This window comes from Microtus pennsylvanicus, chromosome 18, assembly GCF_037038515.1.
Source record: "Microtus pennsylvanicus isolate mMicPen1 chromosome 18, mMicPen1.hap1, whole genome shotgun sequence".
Taxonomy (NCBI): Eukaryota; Metazoa; Chordata; class Mammalia; order Rodentia; family Cricetidae; genus Microtus; species Microtus pennsylvanicus.
Window position 1 is genome coordinate 15,825,369 of NC_134596.1, and position 24,236 is coordinate 15,849,604.

General features: G+C 44.5%; 1 protein-coding gene across 1 annotated transcript in view; it reads left to right on the top strand.

The window, feature by feature from the left end:
* Window positions 1-24,236, top strand: part of Tars3 (threonyl-tRNA synthetase 3) — a 43,517-nt gene that overhangs the window by 16,551 nt on the left and 2,730 nt on the right. The window contains exons 9-17 of the mRNA XM_075953243.1: window positions 1,225-1,371; window positions 1,477-1,575; window positions 10,983-11,149; window positions 11,849-12,011; window positions 14,821-14,958; window positions 17,518-17,595; window positions 17,688-17,788; window positions 20,551-20,655; window positions 23,484-23,556. Coding sequence (XP_075809358.1) covers window positions 1,225-1,371; window positions 1,477-1,575; window positions 10,983-11,149; window positions 11,849-12,011; window positions 14,821-14,958; window positions 17,518-17,595; window positions 17,688-17,788; window positions 20,551-20,655; window positions 23,484-23,556 — 1,071 coding nt within the window. The remainder of the gene's footprint in view (window positions 1-1,224; window positions 1,372-1,476; window positions 1,576-10,982; window positions 11,150-11,848; window positions 12,012-14,820; window positions 14,959-17,517; window positions 17,596-17,687; window positions 17,789-20,550; window positions 20,656-23,483; window positions 23,557-24,236) is intronic.

A 24,236-nucleotide genomic window follows, 5' to 3' on the forward strand; every position in this document is an offset into this window, starting at 1 on the left:
CACAGGTTTCATATATGTGGATTTAATCATCTGCTAGATGAAATATTTAAAAAACAAATTGTGCCTATGGTGCGGGACAATTGTATTCTGTCAATTATGTTTTAAACGCTGATTGGCCAGTAGCCAGGCAGGAAGTATAGGTGGGACAACCAGACAGGAAGTAGAAGTGAGGCAATGAGAACAGGAGTATCCTGGGAAGAAGGAAGCCCATTCCTCAGCAGTCCTGTCCAGACACTGAAGAAGCAGGATGTTACCCTGCCCCGCTGAAAAAGGTACTGAGCCATGTGGCTGACATAGATAAGAATAATGGGCTAATATACATTAGAAGAGCTAATACAAAGCTTGAGCTAATGGGCCAATCAGTTTATAATTAATATAGACCTCTGTGTAATTTGTAGGACCTGGTGGGAGGACAGAAACCAAGCAGGCCCTCATGTTACATACCTATGCTGGACATGTATATACTGTGCACATGGGGTTTGGGGATGTTGGGAGTGGGGTGGTAGTGAGGTCCTTAATTCCTAAATGGCATATTGCAACAGATACATACATAACATTTATTTTGCGTCAGGTACTCTAGAGATGGTTTAAAGTGTGCAGGACCTTGTACAGGTTATGTGCAATTGCACCATTTTATATAGAGACTCGCGTGTCTGCAGATTTAGGTGGCTGAGGAGGAGGCAGAGCTAACACCAAGGACAGCTGTGCAATGGATGTCTTTCATTGCCCAGTGAGAACAAGAGCATCTTTCTGCATGTAGACGACTGTACCACAGGCAGAGAGAAAAGTGGGAGTGGAACTGGGCCCCGGCAATCATAAGCAATGGGCTGAATTTGAAGCCCTAGCCTTTCTGGACCTCGGTTTTCTGAAGGTGAAACATGGGTATTAATTACCCATCACCCACTGATGCCCGTCCCCTTGAGCCATAGACCAGAGAGGTTGACACTTCCGTGGACCTCTGCCTTTTCTGGTTCCTTAGCCCCCTCCTTCCTGTTCTCCGTCACTTTCATTCCTAGAAGCCACAGCAGACTCTTTGTGCAACTTACTGATTAGTGCTATAATTTGGATGAAAAGGTTCTTATTAGACCCAATTTAAGACTTTTCCAAGCACTATAAAGATATCTGTAACTGAGCATTGCGGATTTTATAATGCATATATGTTGTAGAGTGGTGTTACTGCCAAACGTTTGGTTTTGAAAAAAGCAATACCTTGCTGATGTTTAGAATTCCTCAACGTACTGGGAAGGCAATCCTGAAATGGAGACATTGCAGCGGATCTATGGAATATCCTTTCCTGATAGCAAAATGATGAAGGGCTGGGAGAAGTTCCAAGAGGAAGCCAAGAGCAGGGACCACAGGAAAATCGGGAAGGTACGCCCATACCATCAACACACAGACACACTGTTGTTACCCATGACTGCACCTCACAAACCAAAATCTTAAGAGTAATATTTCTTCTTCTCTCTTGTGTTCTAGGAACAAGAGCTTTTCTTCTTCCATGACCTGAGCCCTGGAAGCTGCTTCTTTCTCCCAAGAGGAGCCTTCATTTATAATACACTTACAGATTTCATACGAGTAAGTTAGTTTTTGGAAATATGCTTACTTATCAGCGTTCTACATCTTACTATCTTCTCTTGTAATTAAGTGTTTCCTTTGATTTTAGTAATATAAGAATTTTGGAACTAAAAACAAAATGCCATATTGTACCTGAAGATGTGGAGATGGTTTACTTTCTTGAATTTCATAAAATACAGACATTGTTCTAAGTCTCTAAGGATGTTGAACCATCAATGATCTGCTGAGTGTAGCTCTCCTGTGGCAGAGAATACTGTTCTGAGAGGCACTGCTTCTCAACAGTGCCTAATGGCCCCAGTGCCTTCTGCTCACAACAGTGTAACTACCAGGTAACCACGCGTCTCCAGAAGGGGAAGGAAGTTGTCTCTCACCCTGTGGTTGAGCATGCTTAGTGGTTCAGGCTTAGGACCTTGAAGGTACTCTTCAGAGGTGGGCCATTTGGACTGCTGGACCTAACCTTCCTCTCTTCTCCTGCTCAGCCTTTCCTGTAACAGTTACAGCCTTGCACTGTTGCCTGCTTTTGACATATCTATGGTGATCCCTTAAGAGTGTATTGTCCAGACTATAGCGGGCAGCCTTAGTGACTAGTAGGATTTGGTTCCTGTGATTTTCTGAGTTGTGTGAGGGGACTCATGTTCCCACAAACTGCCCTTCAGTGGGGTTCTCAGAAACACCCAGAGTGTGATCTGCCTCTGATTCCTGGTCAATCTCAGATCCCCTCCAAAGTCCATCATGCTCCCTCCGAAGACCACCGTGCTCCCTCTGAAGACTACTGTGCTCCCACAAAAGATGGCTGTGCTCCTACAGCTTCTTTGCAGAGGTTCCAGCTGGCTCAGGAAATTTTTTCTTTATTTCTGTTATGAAGAAAGCTCTCCCGTCTTACGTTCACACTTAGACCCTGTGACCTCACATGTTCCTTAGCATTCCCTTCTCCTGTTCTTCTTCACCTTGACTGCTATCTTCATGTCTCAGCTTCTGAAGTCCTTCTTTTCTGAGCCTGTCTTCCTCTTGTTGTTTCTCCCTAACTCTCATTCAAGGGATCGCTTTCTTCAGGAACTTTCTGTGGAAAGGTGCATCCATCAGATGTGCTGGGCCGTCACTGTGGCCGCAGCTCTTCTCTTCCCTTCTTGCATGGTGCCTATGGAGGCTGGGTTGGCCTCTGTGGAGTAGCACTTGGCCTGCATTTCCTCCAATACGGGCTACTACAAGGCAGTAGAACAGGGACAGGGAGGGAAGCCTGAAGGGTTCTTGAAGAGTCTGGAGACTTTGGTGGGTGGAGATGGCCACTTGCGGCTGCTGCCTTGTGCTCTTTGCTTTCAGCTATGGTGCCTGAAACTCCAGATTAGGTGTGAATGGTGGAGAAAAAAATACAGAGCCTTTACAGCGGCCTTAAAGGGCTCTCTTATCTTTTATAGATGCAAGACAGACATGGCTGATGATCAGGCCCAAGTCTGATTGTGTGGGTTGCTGCATTGGAAAGCATTTAAATACACAACCCCAGTGGGCACTAATTCTAAGGTAAGGGCTGAGCCCCTTAAATTCTCAGATACCCTGTGTGAAGTAATTGGTCTCATCATACAGAAAAGAACTTACAATGACCTCAGCTAGTATTTTTTATGTTTTTTACTTGCTTTTTTAAAAAGGGGGACTAATATAGACCAGGCTAGACTTGAACTTGCTGTATATCTAAGGGTAGTGGAATTCCTGACTTTCCTGCCTTACTGCCCAAGTGCTGAGGTTACAGCAAGTGCCACCATGCCCAGCAACCTTAGCTAGTTGTCATCCTAATTCTCAGTTATATGGTTTTTGTTCTTTCCTCCTCTAATAATTTTTCAATTATGTATCTTATTTAATAAACAAAATAGCTAGACACAATGATGCTACCTTCCAGTAGGATGTTCACCCTCTGCCAAGATGGAAAACGATAACTCAGTGTCCTGGTTTGTTGTTTGTTTGTTTGTCAACTTGGAACAAACTGGAGTCACCTAGGAAGAATCCTCAGAGAAAATGCCTCCATCAGACTGGCCTATAGGCAAATCTGTGGTCATTTTCTTGATTGATGGTTGATATGGGAGGGCCCAGCTCACTGTGGATGGTGCCGTCCCTGGGCAGATGGTCCTGGGTTGTCTAAGAAAGGAAGCTGAGAAAGCCATGGGGAACAAGTCAGTGTGCAGCACCCCTCCAAGTCCTCCAGGTTCCTACCTTGAGTTCCTTCCCTGCCCTCCCTAGGTGATGGAATATGACCTGAGAGTTATAAGGTGGAATTAACCCTTCCCCAAAAAGGGGGCTTTTTGCATGAGATCCATATGGTTTGCTTTCATCCTGTTGGAAGGACATAGTTCTCTGGGTCTCCATTTGACAGACTGACAGGTCTGGGTCTCTCATCAGCTCCAACTGACCAGAAGAAAGTCAGCTCTGCCCCTCTCCTGTGTTCTGCTTCAGAGGAGCAAACTATTCCAAGTCTCATCTGATCGACACACCGCTGAGTGTCCAGTGAGATCTGGTTCGAGTGCAGATGAGGTTCCTTAGTAGCAAGTACATTCCCTCTCCATCTTCAGACCTTTGAGTGGAAGATACACAGCACCTCTTGGCCACCTCCCTCTTTGCCCACATTGCGTGAAGATGATGGAGGGAAAGGATGCAGTGGACAGTTCCCTTCAGAGACGGCTGGGGAGGGTAGGAGGCACTTGGTGGTGACCAGGCTGTAGAATTCTGATGTCTACAAGTTGTCCCTGTGCCCACCTGGTCTTCCCTGTGCTGACATCTGTCAACACAGATTAGCTTTGCCTGGTCTTAAACTTCATGCAAGTGGGATCACACAGTACTTGTTCTGTTTTTATGATTCAGCCAAGCTGAGGTGGTATGATAGGGACTGGCAGCGTTATTTCAGATACTCTGTTTTGTGAGTGCAATACATGATAGTCCATTATCCTGTAGGTGTTTAGATCACTTCCAATTTAGAACTACCATACACTGCCCACCATGAACTTTCTTGTCTTTTAGTGCATGCAACTGCTCGCTTCTGCTAAACAGAAATCACAAGACAGTTGTTTGGACGACTTCTATACTAGACTCACAAGTCCAAATGGAGTCAGCCACACTAAGGTTCTGTACTAGACTAACATGTCCAAATGGAGTCATCCTGCTAAGGTTCATCACCAAGTCAAGGGCCTGCTCCTTACCTCACCTTCAGAGAGTCGGGGGTCAGAGAGGGACTGGCCAAACTCCTTAACTAGGCCATTTCTGTTGGCATGAGAGTGACATTTCCCTCTCTGTCCTCTCTTGAATGAGGTAATGTACAATAAACAAGGCTGCCCCATCAGTTGTTTCCTTATTTCTGTATTTTTGTCTCCTGCTCCCTCCTGGCAAGGAAAATAATTTTGAGATGAGAGGTTCACTTCTGGCTTTTGTTTCCTTCCTAAGTCTTCCTGCCCTTGAAGTCAGATGCCTTCCTTGAGTTCTCAGGGCACTGCTCATCTGTGGGGGATGAAGGGCAGCTCAGTTCTAGAGAAGAGATTTAAGCTATTTAAGATAACTAAATTGTTATAATTTTGTCTTTTAGTATTCTCTAAAAGTAGAATTGCTTGGTCACAAGGTATTTTTATTAATTGTAGACTGATTTTGAGTCACAGACTTAATATATCCAATTAGCCTCAGGATTTCAATCCTCTTGCCTCAACCTCCCATTTCTGGATATGAAAGATGCATGCCACCACACCCAGGTAAAACTTGTTTTTCTTCCATACTCTTCTCTTGTATGTGCTGGAGTGGGTAGTAGAAATTGAATACAATACTTAATTACATTTTGAGACAAGGTCCATTTAGGTTGACTTTGATTTTTTAATGGAAAAATCTCCCATGTTCATGTATTAGTAGAGTTAATATCATGTCCTACCAAAAGTAATCTATACATTCAGTTCAATCCCAATCAAAATCCTCGTTCTTCATAGAAATCTAAAAAACAATTTTTTAAAATTCACATGGAAGCACAACAGATAGCAGCTAGCCAGAGCAATCCTGAGCATAAAGAACAGGGATGCTAAGGCATTACCATACCCGATTCAATTTATACTAGAAGCCACAGCCGTGATAATAGTAAAAGCATGGTGACTAGAAGCCACAGCAGTGATAATAGTAAAAGCATGGTGACTAAGCGTGATGGCACATGACTTTAATCTCAGCATGAGGGAGGCAGAGGCAGGTAGATTCCTGTGAATTCGAGGCCAGGCTGGTCTACATAATGAGACCCTGTCTCAGACAAACAAAATACCTAGCATGGTACTGGGACAGAGAAAGATAGGAAGATCAATGGAATAGAATAAAGACTCCAGATTTAAGTCCTTCAAAGACACCGCAAATACACAGTGAGCAAAGATAACATCTTCATCAAAGATGTTGAGAGCTGAACCTGGATACCCACATGTAAAAAATGATCCCTGTCTCTCACCCTGCACAAAACTCAACCTCAACATTAACCTGAAAGAGAAACTGCTAGAAGAGACGCTAGGGAGCGCGCTACAGGATACACGTAGGTGTAGGCAAGGAGTTCCTAAGAAGGACACTGATGCTCAGGAAGTAAGGCCAGCACTTGACAAATGGGGGCTCATGGAAAGCTCCTGTATAGCCAAGAAAATAGTCAATCAAGTAAAGAGCAATCTGCAGAATGGGAGAAAAATTTTACTGGCTGCACCCGCCTCCTCCCTGCATTGCATATTCCAGGCCATCTGGTCCTCAAGGTCTCCAGTTCTCCCACCTCCACCTCCCCTCTTAAAGTAGGAATTCTGGGATTACAAATGCTCACTGCTGCCTCCAGCTTTTTCAAAAAGCATGGGTCTGGAATTTACAGAGATCCACCTGCCTCAGCCTCCCAAGTGCTGGGATTACAGGCGTGCACCACCATTGCCCAGCTTAAAAAACATGGGTTTTGGAGATGGAACTGAGGTTGACAGACTTATCCGACAAGTGCTTTTCCTCACTGGGCCATCTTGCCAGCACAGTTTGGCTGGCAATTTCCCTAAAACTAAACAGGTATTTAACACAAGATAGCCGGTCATTTCTTTTGATTATGTAACATATATAAACCAGCCAATTCTTCTGCTAGCTGTGTATCAAAGAAAAATGCAAAGGTATTGCTACACAGTGACCTCACTGGGATGCTCCCAGCTTTCTTAATAGTGACAGAAAGCAACCAGCTTGGGAGAGGCTGGGCATCAGTAGACCACTCCTCAGATAAAAGGGAAAACGTCCTGCTACTATGGTGAGAGAGTACTCTCCAAATGTTACTGAATTATATACATAAAATTGCGAGCTTTCTTGCATATAACTTGTACCCCAATAAGGTTGTGTTGTGATAAAATATACATATAGGATCAATGTTGACAAGTAGGCACGTGAAGCATGCAGCCCCCTCTCATCGCGCATGTTTCTGTCGCTGTGCAGATGTCACCACCTGACTCCAGAATCCTTTTCCTCCTGTAAGACTTGAACCTTCAGGGTTCTGTCATGATCCCAAACACTAACGTCTCTCTTTCCTCTCAGTGTCTAGCACAGTGGTTCTCGGTGCTGTGACCCTTAACACCGTTCCTCATGCTATCATGACCCCAATCAAAAATTTATTTTCATTGTTACCTTATAACTGTAATTTTGCTACTGTTATGAATCGCAATGTCAATATTTTTGGAGATAGATGACTCCCAAAGGGGTCCCGACCCACAGGTTGAGAACCACTGATCTAGCACCACTATTCTGCTTTCTGGAATTGCTCAGAAGTGAAATAAGAGGATATTTGCCCTTTTACAGACTTTTTAAAGTTTGTTTTGTTATTAATATAGGCAAACCAGCTCTCATATGCTTTACTTTGCATAATGCCTTTTTATTTTCTTCCTCTCTCTGTTTCTTTACTTAAACTGTATCTTCTGTAAGAGGAATACTGTGCAGTTCACTTTCCTGTGTTTGGCTACCTACGTCTTCTTTCTCCTGTGCTCTCTCCCTCGAGAGCCTCTGTCTTTGTGAACTACTGTTCCAGAAGGGCATGCATGCAGGACGGATTCTCGGCAGTGCTGGGCAGCTGAGAATATCTGCCCGTCCAATATCAACAGCCTCTGGCTTGATGCCAAGTCCTTGTCTGCCCAGGTGAGGGCAGGGAGATTGGTACGTGTGGTAGTGGCTACAGTGAGCCCCCGTGGAAGCAGTGTGGGCAGGACCCGTCCCCTCTGAGCCGGAACTGCCTTTCTGTGGGAGATCATGCTGGCAGCCACCTGGGCCGGCTGGCACATCCTTCCAGACACTAAGGGAGCTCCAAAGCTCTGAAGTAAGGTGACCCCTGCTTGTAGTCCCTAAGGTGAGCTGCCTTTGTCTATGTTGGCTGCCCGCTATCCTGACAACAGGCCATGCCTGAACAGTGGTACTGTACCATCATTTCTGTCTGGCTCTCCTCCCTCCCATCCTGGAGACTGCCATCCACTGCCACTTCCTTTACCTCTTTATCCTTAAAAGAATCTTCTTTAATTTTAAAATTTCCTGCAGTGCACTATAAACTTTTGATAACATGTGAACTCTGTTACCACTGTGACAATGAGAATACAGGACGGTTTTATGATCTCCAGCCAACCTTATTGAGATGAATCCTACCTTACCCCCCACCTTAGGTGAACTCAGTGGATTCCTTCTCTATCCCTAGATTTTTGGCATAGGAATGGAATTATAACAGTATAAGCTTTTAGAAATGACTTTTTTTGTCTTCACATATCTGTCAGGTTTCCAGTGGCCTACCCCTTTACTGCTAAGTGGTGTTCTGTTGTCCAGACACACCATGGCCTATCTATCTTCTTCCTGACTTAAGGTCATTTGGATATTTGTTTTCAGTTTAGGTAATTGGAAATAATTTTCGATAAATATTTATGAGTGGGTTATTGTATGAGTGTAAGTTTTCATTTTACTTTAGCAGATATCTAGAAGAGTCAGTGCAGGCTCTCCTGGCAAGCTATGGTGAACTTTAGAAGAAAACACCAACCTAGGCATGCAGTGGTGGCACACGCCTTTATTCCCGACCCTCAGGGGCAGAGGCGGGTGGATCTCTGCAACTGAGGTCAGCCTGGTCTAAAGAGTGAGAGCCAGGACAGCCATGGCTACACAGAGAAACCCTGTCTTTAAAAAAAACCACAAAAAGAAAGAAAAAGTGTGGTGGTGGTGCACACCTTTAATCCCAGCACCAGGAAGCAGAGGCAGGCGGATCTCTGTGATCAAGGCCAGCCTGGTCTATAAGAGCTAGTTCCAGGACAGGCTCCAAAGCTACAGAGAAACCCTGTCTCAAAAAAACAAAAATAAAAATAAATACAAGAAAGAGAAAGAAAACATCACACCCATTTCCATTCTTAGTGACTGTTATTTTTGTATTCCTTTTAGCATTGTGTGGGGTTCCCTTCATGAATCTTATCAGCCATGTGTTTTGAATTTCCAGATCTGCCTGACTCACTGAGGCATGATTAGGAACTGTAGAAGGGAGGAGAGGTTCTCATCATCAGACTAACCCCCTGGAGCCTGCAGGCCTCCTCTTTCCTCATCGAGGCAGTGGATTTCTTTGCAGACGTGTAAAGAAATGTAAAGAAAACCACTTCCTTTCCATGATGAGGGTCCTGAGGGGTGCACTCAATGGTTTAGCTGAAGAGTTCGCTGAAGGAAATAGTGACGGAGGAGTCTGTCTAGTCAAGAGGGACGAGAGGGATGGTAGCACACACAAGGATGCCCCAAGGGGGCGTTGTTTCACCCTCACTGTTAGGGCTGAAGAGGGAGAGGAGCAGAGATACCCAGAGTGCTGAAAGCAGCAGAACAGAACTTACATAGAAAACAGTGTCAGACCCAGTGTAAACTCAAGGCCGAGAAGGAGCAGGAAAGAGGCAAGTGCCCCAGCTTTGCTCTTGGAATCTTCAGTTTTTCATTGGTCAAACCAAGAAACACATTAGTCAGGATTCGCCAGAGAGCTAGACCTATTGGGTCATAGAGGAGGAGACTAGCTGTGCGGGATTGCCATCGAGAGAGGTGGAGATGGAAGTCCAGTCCAAGGACAGAAGACTGGCCTGGCAGCTCAGTGGGTGGGCAGGCAGAAGCCAAAGAAGCAAGCATCTCCTTCCTTCACGTGAGGTCCAGCATGTCCACATGGCACTGGGAAATGTGTTCTGATGGAAAACATCAGGGTCAACTCTTTCCATCATAAAAGTATGCTTTTTTTTTAAATATGTGAGAAATACATTTTAGCTTGTGAAGTATGGTGGTTTAAATTTGGGTCATGTGTTCACTAAATTTTTTACAAATGATTTAAGAGTATCTAAGGAATAATCAACCAAATTGATATGTTGAAATTTAAAAATAGAAATAAAACTTTAAAAATATTTGGGCATTCTCCTCTCTTAGCCCCATGGATTTAATAAAGAAAGCTGCTAAGAAGTGAGAGAAACATCTATGGCTTAGTGTCTACTACTTGATGTATTGCCAATTAAAATTCTCAGTTTTATTTCTACTTAACACTAAATGGGCCAATGCTATCACAGGGATCATGACATTCAGATTTACAAGTTCTAAAATTATTAGGTCTTCTAAATCATAGGGTGAAAGTGTTAGAATTGATTAAGAATATAGGACTTAGAAATTTTTAGTTATAGTGAAAGAACTATAAATAAATATAAGTGACTGTATATAGCATTATAGTTACTAAGTTTGAAAGCACTGAAACATTTGTGTCTATACTATTTGTATCTGGTTGAATTTTCTTCTGTAAGATACTTGAAACAGTTTAAAAGAGGAAGGACTCATTTTGACTCTCAGCGTTGTTGGCTGGCTCTGCCTTCTGGGGGCTGTGCTGAAGAAGGGCTTGGAGGAACAAGTCAACTCACCTCCCGACAGCCAGGAACAGAGGAAAGAGAGGTGCAGGGGACCAGTTTCAGAAGACACAGACCCCAAGGAGATATCCTAGGGATGTATGTCTTCCAAATAGGCCCACCTCTGAAAGTTTCCATCACTCCCAACAATGTCATCAGATCAGGAACCTGCGAGCGAGTTAATCCACCAATGAAGTCAGAGCTCTCACAGCTCAGTCATCTCGATGCTTGAGTCTGCCAGTTGTGGACCAAACCTTCAATACACGAGCCTTCTAGGGGATACTTCATGTCCAAAGGCAGGGCTGTGGTGTGCTGTGAAATAAATGTACTAATGAGAAGCTTACTGAAATATGCAGATTCTGTGTTCATACTCCATGAAGCTGCCACCGTAAACCTGTAACACCTGAGCCTGAGGAAACAGGAATTAACGGAAGACAGGGCCTTGAGTTTTGCAATAGCTGCTCACAGTATTACTCTGCTTGGCAGTGTGCTTTAGCTTGGCAGATTTTAACATCAACCATGTTTGTCTTCAAGGAGGAGTATCACAGGCGTAACTTCACGGAAGTGCTCTCTCCTAACATGTACAACAGCAAACTCTGGGAAACCTCGGGCCACTGGCAGCATTACAGTAACAACATGTTCACCTTTGATATTGAAAAGGACACCTTTGCCCTCAAACCCATGAACTGTCCAGGGCACTGGTGAGTACTAGACATGAAGGGGACCCTGCACGTGTACATAGCACCTCATTGGAGTTAGCTTTGCATTTTATTCCTTTGCTCTTTAGAGGGATTTCCTATCATGGGGAGAGTGGAGGCCATTAGTCATTGTACCTCGTCATTTCATCATAGAGAATGGAGTTCCTTGTTAAAGTGTGCCTGGTTTTTGCAGGCGTGGGATGTTAGCTCGGAATTCTCATTTTCTGCACTTCTCAGAGTGCAATGGTGTGCACTGAAGTTACAGATCATTATATTTGTAATTATTATACATCAAATATACATATTCACAGCTATTTAATTCTTACACACTGTTTGGCTGATTATAATAAGATGCACAAAACCCTGGTCAGTGGATGATCTGACGGGGGCAGCATTTCAGGAAGAGATGGTGTGGACAGGATTCTTTGTCAGCGCTGTGGTGGTAGCAGCTCACAGTTTTTCTTTCCTAGAAGAGAGCTAGGGCTGTCAGTCACCTGTGTGGCACATCCTTAGTATGTGAGGCACAGGGTTCCATCTCTGGGCCAAAAAGATAAATAAAAAATAATCATTGGAGAAACAAACTGCCTGTTGATCTAAGAGCCACCACGAGGCATTTGTGCATCTAGAGACTTAGGTTCAGAGTGTAAGATGATCACTTTTCTCTCCATCATGTAAAGTCTGTTCCTTCCATGCCTTTTCTAGTCTAATGTTTGCCCATCGCCCACGATCCTGGAGGGAAATGCCTGTCCGGTTTGCTGATTTTGGAGTTCTTCACAGAAATGAACTCTCGGGAACTTTAAGTGGCTTAACCCGAGTCAGGCGCTTCCAGCAGGATGATGCTCACATCTTCTGCATGGTGGAGCAGGTAGGCAAGGACACGGGGGAGGACTGGCTCACAGACCCACAGCTCCGTCTCCTCCAGCTGCTGTGCAGTGCGAGGTCTGCCCTTGTCCCTGCCCGTTCACTGAGCAAGACCTGGTCCTCTGGCTTAGAGTTAAGAGGCCAGCGGTTTCCCAGAGTGAACTTTGTTGCTTTCCCTCACTTTATTAACTCCAGCTCCATACGTGGGTATCTTAAGGGAACTTGGGGTGTTTGTTTTCAATGTATTGCCTGCAACTTAGTCCTATATTTTCAGTTCAAACTAAAATTGTCATGCAAAGATCACTGATAAACACTGATAGTTTGACCTGGTATAGAACAACAGCACATGGAAAGTTTGCCAGGAGATGCTACACTTTGCAGCAAGTCTTGGGAAACTTAAAGGATTTGATAAAATATAATGTTTTCCAACTACTGAAATCACCATAAAAACCAATATCAGAAACCTATTTGGAAACTGAACAACACACTTCTAAATGTTCCATAGATCAAAGGAAAAATATAAAATAAAATTAGAAAATGTGATCTATGTAACAAAATGAAAACAAATGCATCACAAATTATGGGATGCCATTAGTATGATGTCTACAGGGACATATACAGAACCCCAGCTTCTACTTAAGAAACCAGGAAAACAAAAAGAGCCAATTACATCCATTATAAGACAAAGAAAGAAAACAGAGAGATAATGAGTGTGCTGGCTAGTTTTTATGACCACTCCATGCAAGCCAGGGTTAGTTTGGATGAAGGAACCTCAGTTGAAGAAATGCCTCCACCAGCTGGCTTGTGACAAGCCTGTGATTAATTTGCTTAATAGATGATTGATATGGTAGGGCTCATGTCACTGTGGGCAGAGCCACCCCTAGGATGATGGTTCTGTATAAGAAACTGAGCACACCATGAGGAGCAAGCCAGTAAGCAGAACCCCTCCACGTCCTCTACTTCACTTGCCACCTCTAGGTTCCTCCATTGCTTCCCTCAGTGATGGACTGAGATATGGAAGTGTAAGCGAAATAAACCCTTTCCTCCCCAAGTTGTTTTCGGTCATGGTGTTTCATTACAATTGAAACCTTATCTAAGACAATGGGCAAACAAGAGACTTATTGTTTGGTTCTTAAAGTCCTCTTCAACTTTGTTACTGAAGGTGTGGCCCCCTGCTTTTGGTGAAAATCTTAGGAATTAGAACCTTATTGGAGGAAGTTAGGTCATGCGGTACACCCTGAAAGGATCTTGAGTCCTAACGGGAAAACTGCACCCCCTTCTTCCATGGCTGGCCTTCCCAGAACAGGAAAAGTCCTGGGAAACCAAGCCAGAGAATCTGCTCCCCATTCTTACACAGATAGCTTCCCCAGGACAGGACAGGCCCTGGGGAGCCAGACCCGAGCAGCCTCATACCCCTCTTCCACAGCTGGCCTCTGATACAGGCTCCTTGCCAGGATGTTCAGACTGATATAGTTCCAGAAACAGCAGAGTCAACTGAAAACAAAAGAATATAAGAGAACACCAACAAAACCCAAAACCTGGTTATCTGAGAGGATCAATAAAATTTGTAAGACTTAAGGAAAAGTGTGAGTTGGTACAGACTCCGCAGATGCACAGGACATAAGGCTTCTGTGTTTATCAGTGCAGAAAGACTTCATTAAACAACAAATAAATAGACTAAAGATTTGGTTAGAAAGCCGCCAAAGTCCAAAGTCACATAATTCAGGCAAATCTATGAATAACCTTATGCCAATGAGTGTGGCAACTCAGAAAGTAGACAAATTTCTGCAAACTGCAAACTGTCAGCCTGTACTCAAGTGGAAGTCAACTAGTGGCCTTGAGGCCTTCCAAGAAATTAAATTGACAGTGCATGTCTGTTTCACTGGCTCCAAACACTAAAGGAAATTCTAGACAGAATCTTAAAGAAACCTGAGGAGGAAGAAGTTGTTATTAGCTCATCCTAGGAGGATTTCAGTGCTCTGAAACAAAACCCGACATAGACCCTTCTAGAAAAGACTCATCTGGGTGTGGCACACAAAGAACAATGCATCTTAATCAAGTAGACTCTGTCCCCAAAAAAATGGAAGATATATAATGTTAGATTTCTACAGGTTTAATATTACAAAATGAACCATTGTAATTTATCATATTATCTAACTTAAAAAAAAGAAAATTTCTCTTGAAGCTGAAGAACACTTGCTATTCTTGGGGCCCACATTTGGTCCCCAGCATCCACATGACCTCCACAGACACTGCATGCATATGTTGTAAGACATTCATGCAAGCAAAACATTCATACACATAGAACTAATTTTAAAACAGAAAGACGGCATATCTCAATATTATTCTATCAGTGGATGCATCAGGCAAAACCCAGCATTCACTTCTCATTGAAAACCCTTAAGAAAGAAGGAAGAGAAGAGAATTTCCTCAACCCAATGGTGGGCACTTGTGAAAAACCTAAACAGGAGCAAGATAAATGTTACCTCTCATTGATTCTACAAGTAATTATTAGCCTGGGGAATCTCTTGATGCAAGAGAGATAAGTAAGCAAATAAGCAAACATCCACATTAGCTATATATTCCATTGCTAAGGGATCTGATACCGTCTGGCCTCCGCAGACATCAAGCATGCATGTGGTGCACATACATACAGGCAAACACTCACTTTCACATACAAAGTTTAAAAAGCTTTTCAAGTCAGTTTGACTACTGATTTGACTACTATTTAACATAAACAATGTATCATTTAAAATGCCATGAATTAATTTAAATTGGCATTCTGTGTGAGCGTTCCAACTGCTTTATTTCAGATTGAAGAAGAGATAAAGGGGTGCTTGCACTTTTTGCAGTCTGTTTACTCAACGTTCGGCTTCTCCTTTCAATTAAACCTGTCAACACGGCCTGAGCACTTCCTAGGAGAGGTTGAGATGTGGGATGAAGCTGAAAGGGTAAGCACTGTGCCAAGTGCCGCATGCCTGAGGAAATGCTCTTCCCTGGGGAGTGAGTGTGTAGACTATGGCGTGTGGCTAGCCAGTTCTCACTGCTGCAGTGACCATCTGCCCTACCCTCTTCTGTTTATCGTCTTCAGTCCTAGTCCGCCTTTCCTAGACACTCACAGGTGCTAAGCATACACCAGGAGGCAGGAAAATGGGGGACACTGTATGGAGAGTGTAACGGTTGCTTTCACTTAGGGAGAAGATGGATGCCAGGTAAAGGTGCACAGATGCAGGCTAGGCATGAGCTGTAATGGGGTCTCCTCCTCACACATACCCCTGCCCTGTGCCTTAACCACACTCTTCTTCCCTGCCTACTGAATGGAGGATCAAAGTCCATTGAGGTCTCCTGCCCCGGGAAGGATGCTGACTTGGTTTACCTAAAAGTCGCATGGAAGTGGAAAGAGAAAAGAGGGTTCAAAGCATGGCTCAGTGACTCTGCTTTCTCACACGTCAGTTCTGCGGGGAACTGCGTCTCTCTAAGCATCAGGACTGAAATGAGATGTGTCGGCAGTGGCTACACACAGGCGACAGCACCTGCTGCATAAGGCTGTGCTTGGGACCTTAAGTGAATTCATGTATATGACCTAATGGTGGGCCCTGTGCCAGGCAGCTGTGCAGCTGGTCTCTGTCGTCATCACCAGCCGTTCAGAATGGGGTGGGTTACAGGGACTAAAGGAGGGATGGGCCTGGCATGGGAACAATGAGGTGGAGGTCTTGACAGTTTTACTCCTTTTGATTGACATGGCTAAAGTTTAGCAGACAAGCCTGAAGTCTCCCAGGAGCATGGCAGTTACAGGATAGAACTTCCTCTGCTTTGGGGGCTTTCTCCCAAGTGACCACCTTGGATGGTCTGGGAGCCAGTGAAATGAGCTTAGGGTTTAGTCTATTGTTGTCTTCCCCGCTGTCCTCTCAAGTCTCTGTGATGGCTTAAAAACCACCGGAGCTTTCTCAGCCCTCTCCACAGCAGCTCTGCTCCCCTTGTGCTGCCTCATCCTCTTCCCGGAGCCTGAAAACAGTTCGGTGACCTCCGCTTCATAGTCTTCTCCAAACCGTGGCCTGCCTGAGGAACTCTGGGACCCTCCAATGCTGTCACAGGGCCTCAGTTTCTCTGTCTAGTATCCCTCCTCCTACTGAAACAGTATAGTCAAGGAGGGACTCCCAAGACTGTGAAGTACCTCTATGCAGGTGGCTTTTCCTGGTCCTAAGCAAGGGGAGGTTGCTCCTGTAGAGTTAGGTCCACTAGGGGTGTTGCCGGCATCTTAGGAATGAAATTCTTTCTGTCAAGAGCATGTCATGAATGAGACCCTGTAAAAGCCCACCATGACCCCAGGAATCAGTTTCTCAGTGATTCCACCTGGAGCTCAGAGGTAGTATTGTTGCCTTGACTTCCCAAAGACCCCCTCTATTACCAATTGTTAAACCCCTCCAAAGTGTATGGGGTTATGACGGGAACCTGGGTGGAGTTTTGACATATTTTGTTTTGTGCTCTCCAGAGAAACTGGCCCAAAGCTTCTTCTGTTAGTATTTATCTGGACACTTTTTCACCAAAAATAAGTGCCAAGCAATCTTCACCATAGGCTGCATCCAAAGCCTGAACTGGCTTAGGCTGAAGACAAAAGTGAGGTTCCATCCTCATACCCAGTAACTCATAAGGGTTCCCCACCAACTGAAGTAGAGGTCAAAGAAACACAAAGGGAAGCGGTGGCAAAGTCTTCTGTTTCTATCTTCCTACCCACCATCCGCAGTGAGAAAGGGAAGCAGGACCAAAGCTCTCAGACTCACCCACCTACAAGAAGACATAGGTCTCAGGCACACTACTGGAGACATAGTGTTCTGCTTTGTTTTGTCAGCTTGCCACAGACCTAGACGTGTCTTGGAAGAGAGAGTCTCAGTTGAGCTATTGCCTCCGTCAGACTGACCTGTAGGCATGGCTCATGTCTGTGGGATGATGTGGGAGGGCCCAGCCCACTGAGCATGGTGCCACCCTTGGCAGGAGGGCCTGGAAGGTACAAGAAAAGCAGCTGAATCCGAGCCCAGGAGCAAGCCAGTGAGCAGTGTCCCCAATGGCCTCTGCTTCAGTTCCTGTCTCTTGGCTCCTACCCTGACCTCATTTCATGATGGCTGTGGCCAGGGACTTGTAGAATGACAGAAACTGTTCTGTTCCCCGAGTTGGTTGTGGTCATGGTCTCATCACAGCAACAGAGAAGCGAACTAGGAGCCACTGCTGTCAGTGTGTAGGACACGGGGCCTGCTCTGGAAGGAACAACTTAGGAAACAGTGCGTTTTTCCCCAGTTGAGAGGGACATACGCTTCAGAGCCAGAACCGCCGTGGTCATCTCTGCATTGTCCTCACTCAGCAGTTTGTTGAGTGCAAAAGATGCTTGGGAGTGTGTACTGAATGAAGGTAGAGTGTGATTAATATGTATAGATATTTGCGAGCTATATAGCCAAAAAGACGAATATGAAATAAAGCACAAGTTTTTAATGATCTCTTTTTTTAAAATAAAACAGCAACTGCAGAATAGCTTGATGGAATTTGGAAAACCATGGAAAATGAACCCAGGAGACGGAGCATTCTATGGCCCTAAAGTAAGTAGAACATATGCCTGAAAAAAAGAGAAGGTAAAAAAATAAACCAAAACATGAAAACTGTCTCTAAGCAAGCATTTCTTAATTTACAGATCGACATAAAAATTAAAGACGCTATTGGCAGATACCATCAGTGTGCTACAATTCAGCTGGACTTCCAGCTGCCCATTAGGTTTAATCTCACTTATGTTAGGTGAGTGATTCTAGTATCTTCACTATTTTTCGTAAGATCATGGGCAATACACAAATAAGCACTATCGAGTTCTAGTGTCTATGCTATGCACTATACATTTGTTAACTTCTATGTAATATGGGGTTTTTCTTCATCTATTTATAGTGCTAGGTCAAAATAGTTAAGCCTGGGTACTTTATAAAGGAACGAGATTTATTTGGCTAAAGTTCTGGCAGTTCTAAAGTGCAAACAGCCTGGCACAGGCTTCTGGCACGGGTCTCCTATTGCTTCTCAATATGGCGGAGACATGGGAAAGGAAGTAGCTTTGTGTGGACGACGTCAAGTACACGTGGTGGCCCTGCTCTCTGGAGAGCTAAGCTAGCTGTGCGAGGAGACCTACGGTTGTCCCTTCCTGGGACATCCTGCTTGACCTAACAGCTTGTCAGACCTTTTCAATCTACCTCTCCCCAGCTCAGGGTGGAGTTCAGTGATAGAGTGTTTGCTCAGCCTTTGCCAGGCCTCGGATTCAACACTCACCCCCCAATTATTTCCCAATATTTCTAATGGCCGAAGAGCTGTTTTAATCAAGAATTCTGTTGTTTTTCTTTAGCTTATTTCTATGGTGGACGGTGTTTATTTAGAACTCTGACCACTTCTAGGATAAGATCTACTTGGATCTTGGCCTGCCATTAGTTTGTTGAGAATATTTGAATGCATGTTCTTACAGGAAATTGGTCTGGAGCTTTGTTTTTTGTAACAGCCTTGCTAGAGCTCAGTATCTGAGAATGCTGGTCTTTTAAAACAAGTGGGGAAATGTTCCCTTCTGTTCTGTTTTCTGGAAAAGATGAGGTAAATTTGGTGTTATTTCTCTTACAGATAATTGGTAGAGTTTCCACTGAAACTGCCCAAGTTATATGTTTCCCTTTAGGAGGAAAATTATTGTCACATTTCAAATCCCATAATTTTCCTATCAGGGTTATTATAATAAACAAACAATCCCTTTTCACTTGAGGGAGGGGTGGAGGGGAATTCAATCATCCAGGTAAGCCATCGCCCTAGCAGTGTGTGGAGGGTGGAAACTAGGGGAGCATTAGTCCGTAGACAGATCAGGGTGGTGATGGTTAGAAGCAAGTGGCATCAGAGCGATGAACCAAATGGCGGTGTTTTGTGTGTTTTGGTGAAGGGACTGGTGTGATTTTTGAAGCGTAGGGAGCAGGAGAGCGAAGCATCACCGTGACTTCTTATCTTAAGATCTCAAGGGGGCTCACTATGGAAACACATGTTAACCTCTTGTGCACAGCCTGGAGGAAAGGCATCCGTAAAACTCAGCAGCCATCCTATGAAATGATGCAAATAAATCTCCCAGTTATGATAAGGAACATTTATCAGCAAACAACAGCATCTCCCCAGAACCAGGAAGGCAGTGAATATATTGCCTGTTTTATTGCTGCCCAGAATTATCCCAGGAGTGCAGACAGGTAAAGCTTTGTACAAGCTCTCATGTCTAAAATCCTGCAACTCAGATGGCGAGACCTCAGCGGTCATCGCTGGGAGAAACAAGACAAGCATTTCAGAAGCAGTGGCACGGAATGCCAGGGAGGATAGAGTGTGTGATATTTATATGGTGCTTCCATCATGAGATTGTATCAAAGGCAAGACAGGTACTTATGAGAAGGTTTGAACCACATTCTTGGAATGGGAAGACTCAACATGGCAGAGTTACTGGTTCTCTCCTAATTTACATACAAAGTCTAATCCACTGCGATCGTTTGGAGGGACTCAGCATTTATTCTAGGTTTGTTGGATAATGTAAGTGTGTGAGCATAACTTTCTGTCACTAGTTGAAGAAGATGATGAGACAGAGAATGTTGGACACACAGAAGCCTGCACAGAGGCTAGCCTACTTCTCTTCCATTTCCCACACAGAACAGCCAAGAACATTTAGGAATATTCCATACTGCTTCATGTGTGGAGTAGGTGACATCTGCATGAGTCCACACAGGAGTGAGCTCAAGCTGCTTCTGAGTGTCCCCTCCCCACACTGCACAGACTTCTGCCTGAGCCTGCAGTGCCCATCAGCAGGAGTGTTGAGCAGTGACCGTGTCCAGTTTTGACACATGTGCATTGGGGCTAAGTGAGGCTCTCCCTGATTTGTTTGTCTCGAGTGTGGTTTAGAAGTAGCTAGCTGGTATAATTTTGAGAAAAAAGTTTCTCAAAAGAACTTCTTCTGTGTCATGGATTATGCGTGCTGAATGAACCGAGCTTTGCATTCTGAGGGTATGCACACAGGTCTTGGTGAGTCTCGCTTCATTGAAGTTGGCAGTCACAGTTGGCATCATAGTTTTTTCCTATTGGGGAATGATGAACTGGAAAGCCTCTGTCATGATGGTGTGTTGGTCTGTGAGGTAAATTTGACTGGTGGACTTATATCAGAAGTATATTGGAAAGATAAGGCTTACAATGGGGGAGTGGATGCAGGGAGAATTGGGTTAAATAAGACTGTCTGTGCGGGGCATTTGTGAAGCTCAGAAAGGGCACGTGGGGGTCACAGTGCTGCTCAGCCTTTGTGTATTTGTGGTGTTCTCTGATAAAGTGATTTAAAAACAAATGAAGAAGGTTAGTGAATAGGACAAAGTCTTGAGGAAAGCTGCTAATAAGAGCAATTTCCTAATGAAGATTCCAAAAACTAATAATAATAACAGACAACACTAACTATAGGATTAGGAGATAAGCTTATTGCTGGCCTTAGGGAAATACCTAATGTGCATTTTTCATTTCTTCAGTAAGGATGGGGATGAGAAGAACAGGCCCGTGATCATCCACCGCGCCATCCTGGGCTCTGTGGAAAGGATGATAGCCATTCTCTCGGAGAACTACGGTGGGAAATGGTAGGTGACAGGGAGGGAAAGCTGGGCGGCTCTCCTCCATCTCAGGTCTGAGCAGATTATGTTTCTGCCTCATAATTAGCGAGTATCCACACCACAAATGCAGAATTCTTGTTCCATTTTCCATATTGGGAAACAGAAAAGCACAGGCAGACTGACATAAAACTGCACCATTGCCCTTTAAGGCCCGGGAACTTGGGTGTCGAAGAGCTGTCCTGGAGAAGTAATCAGACTGAAAATAGGCAACAGGTTTGCAGAAAGGGATGTTATGTCACCCATGGGACACTGTGCTGGATGGCCTCAGGTCAACTAGACACAAGCTAGAGTCATCTGAGAGGAGGGAGCCTCGACTGAGAAAGTGCCTCTGTAAGATCTGCTTGTAGGGCATTGTCTTAACTAGTGATTGGTGGGGAAGGACCCAGCCCATTGTGGTGGTCCTGGGTTCTATAATAAAGCAGATCGAGTTGAGCAAGCCAGTAAGCAGCTCCCCTTCATGGCCTCTGCATCAGCTCCTGCCTCTAGGTTTCCTCCCTGTCTGAGTTCCTGTCCTTCAGTGATGAACTGTGATGTGGGTGTGTAAGCCACATAAACCCTTTCCTCCTCAAGCTGCTTTCGTCATGGTTTTTCATCACAGCAATAGAAACTAAGACAGCCCTGATGGTGGTATTGCCCAGCAAAAGGCCCTTGCTGTTGAGTTTTTGAATATTCAAGAGGACCCAATCCTTGGTTCATGAACTGTGGCCAACCGGATAGTCATGGACTCTACCACATGAGTGTGACCTCACTAGGTTCCACATTGCTAAGCTCTTCTCAGGAATCGATTCTCACCAGTTCTAATCCAGGGGAGAAATGAACTACTTTGGGGCAGGTGATTGTTTTGTATCCCTTTCTTTATGCAAGGCCAATGACAGAGGATAGCGATTTCCTTAGAAAAGATGGCAACTCTGGGTGTTGCTTTGTTCTGTCCTGCCAGCAGTGCCATAGAGCAACTTCTTAGAGAAGTGAGGGAGTGAGCCAGCATCACGGGACTCACTAAACCCCATGCTTAGAGGCAACTGCCTCGCCAACAGCCACGGCAAGAACTGGTACCAATGTAGTGCATCCTGGGATGCTGCACTCCAGAAGCCACCAGCGGAACGATAGCTCCTGTCACTAATAGCTTAGTTCTGCCTTCAGAATCTGCTGTCTCCAGAGCTCTTGTCCCTACAGCCACTGCAGTAGATGTTGGGTGCCATTGCTAGGGCCCCTGCCTCAGTTTCCTCCAAAAGTTCTGTGTCATTGCATCAGCCTTGCCAGGCGATGCTGCCTTCTTGGTGACAGGGTCCCCAGGCAGCGTGCTGTGCTCATCTGTCTGAGCAGTGTAAGGACATTCCTGAACTGAGCATCTTGCAAATGTCCTGCATACCTAGAAAGTCTATGTGTCCCCAGTAGCTCATCCAGAGCAATGTACTGTGGTCTCACAGAGCTTATAAACTATTACAGTTCTAGAGAAGCCAAAGCGCAGGGATGAATACACACGAATTAGCATGTTTATATTTCTAAACGGTTGGCTCTGGTTTAAACAGGTAGAAATAGGTGAGGTGATGTGTCTTCATTAGAGTGGAATAGTGAAGTGGGTCAAACCTAAGGGAAGCTGGTGGGATGAGGACGTGCAGAAGGGGAGAGAGGGGATTCTGTGGAGTGACTAGTCTCTCCTCAGGGACAGCCATACTCCCCACACTTTGTGTATCAACTTCAAATACCTGCCAGATTTTGATGAAAATGTCTGAGAAAATGAGATTCCCTGGGGGCAGTAGGATGGGGTAGAGTAAGACCAGAGCATAGAAGTATGTGACTGTGCATATTCAAAAAGTAGTGGCTGGGAAGGGTCCCCACCACACCACGATGAAGAAAAAGGTAAATGTATCTCACAGCAAACATGGCCCTCTGTATTTTTTAAAACAGCATTGTATTTGGATGCACTCATAGGTTTGCATGTAGTTGTAAGAGGTAATGCAGAGAGATGTATAATTTACCCACTTTCCCCCGGTGGTTTCATGTTGCAGAATTATACAGTACATCACAACCATGCATCAATGCTGCCAGCCCTGTTCAGATATTACCATTTCTTGTGTGGTCAGTTCTATGCATGGGTGTGTTTTGTTCCATAAGATTGTATCATGTGTAAACATGAAGTCGTCACCACTAGTCATGGTACTGAAGATGTCACCATTTGTAACAACCACTCATGCTGACCTTTTATGGATACACATGCTCTATCCCATGGCAGTCTACTAATCTAGCAACCGTACACCATTTTTTTCTCCACAATTCTGTCAGTTAAAGGATGTCACAAAATGGGGTTATGCAATATGTCATTTTATGACTGGTTATTTTTCATTTGCTAGAAGTGAGAGCCATCTTTATTCTGTTGGTTCACTGGGATTGTTCTTGGTGTTCCAAATTGTGTTGACCATGTTAGACGGTTCACCCACTGAAGAACAATTGGGATTTTCAGTCAGAGCTGCACTAAGTAAAGTTGCTGTGGATGTCAGTGTGAGGATCTGTGTAGTCACAAGACTACGCAGGCTCTCATGTGGAAGTGTTATGTAGGCACAAGGCTCCTAGGATAAAGGCCCGGAAGTGCAAGAATGTGTCCTCCTTCTTTTCCTCTCAAAGTTCCTTTTCTGTCTACTCTGATGCCTCCCACCTTAAATTTTGTTTGCTTCTTTGCCATTTTACCAATACCACTGTCTTATGAAGCTCACCTTGAGAAAGTGTTGATTACTTTTAACCACATAAGTGATCACTTTTAAATACCTTTAAACATACATATTTTACGTATTTTTCAGGCCTCTCTGGTTGTCTCCTCGCCAGGTGATGGTCATCCCTGTAGGTCCAACTTGTGAAGATTACGCACTTCAGGTAGGATGACAGACCTTTAAAGTATATAATAACCTGCCGTGCACTCTGTGTAGGTAGGTGATTGAAGATAACGCCTAACCAGCACGTGTCTAACAGCCTGAGCTTTCAGTTGTTGGGGGCAGTGTGTGAATTACATCTGTGGAGCTGCATCAGATCTGGTGCTCATGTTTTTGAGCCCTCACACTTACTCTTTCCCACATGTCTGTATTGGGGAAAGAAAGCGAATTATCTGCAGCTCATAACAACGGATATTTATCCTCTTACTTTTGGGTGGAGGTCTGGGAGCAGCTTAGCTTGTTGGTTCTATTTTTAAATTTTTAAAAAATGGTTATTTGGACTATTTTTTTTTTAAAGACAGGATCTCTCTATGTAGCCATTCTGTCCTGAAACATAGTCAGGCTGGCCTCAAGCTCACAGAGATCCTCTTGCCTCTGCCTCCTGAGTGCTGGGATTAAAGTCATACACCATCACACCCAGCTCATTTATTTTCTATGTATGAATGTTTTCCTACCTGTCTGTATGTGCATCATATTTGTGTCTGGTGCCTGAAGAGTTTAGCAGAGGCTCCCAGAGCCCCTGGAACTAGCGGGGGGTGGGGGCTGAGCCATGATGTGTATGCTGGGAACTAAGCCCACATCCTCTGCAAGGGCAATACTTACTATTACCCGCCGAGCTCCTAG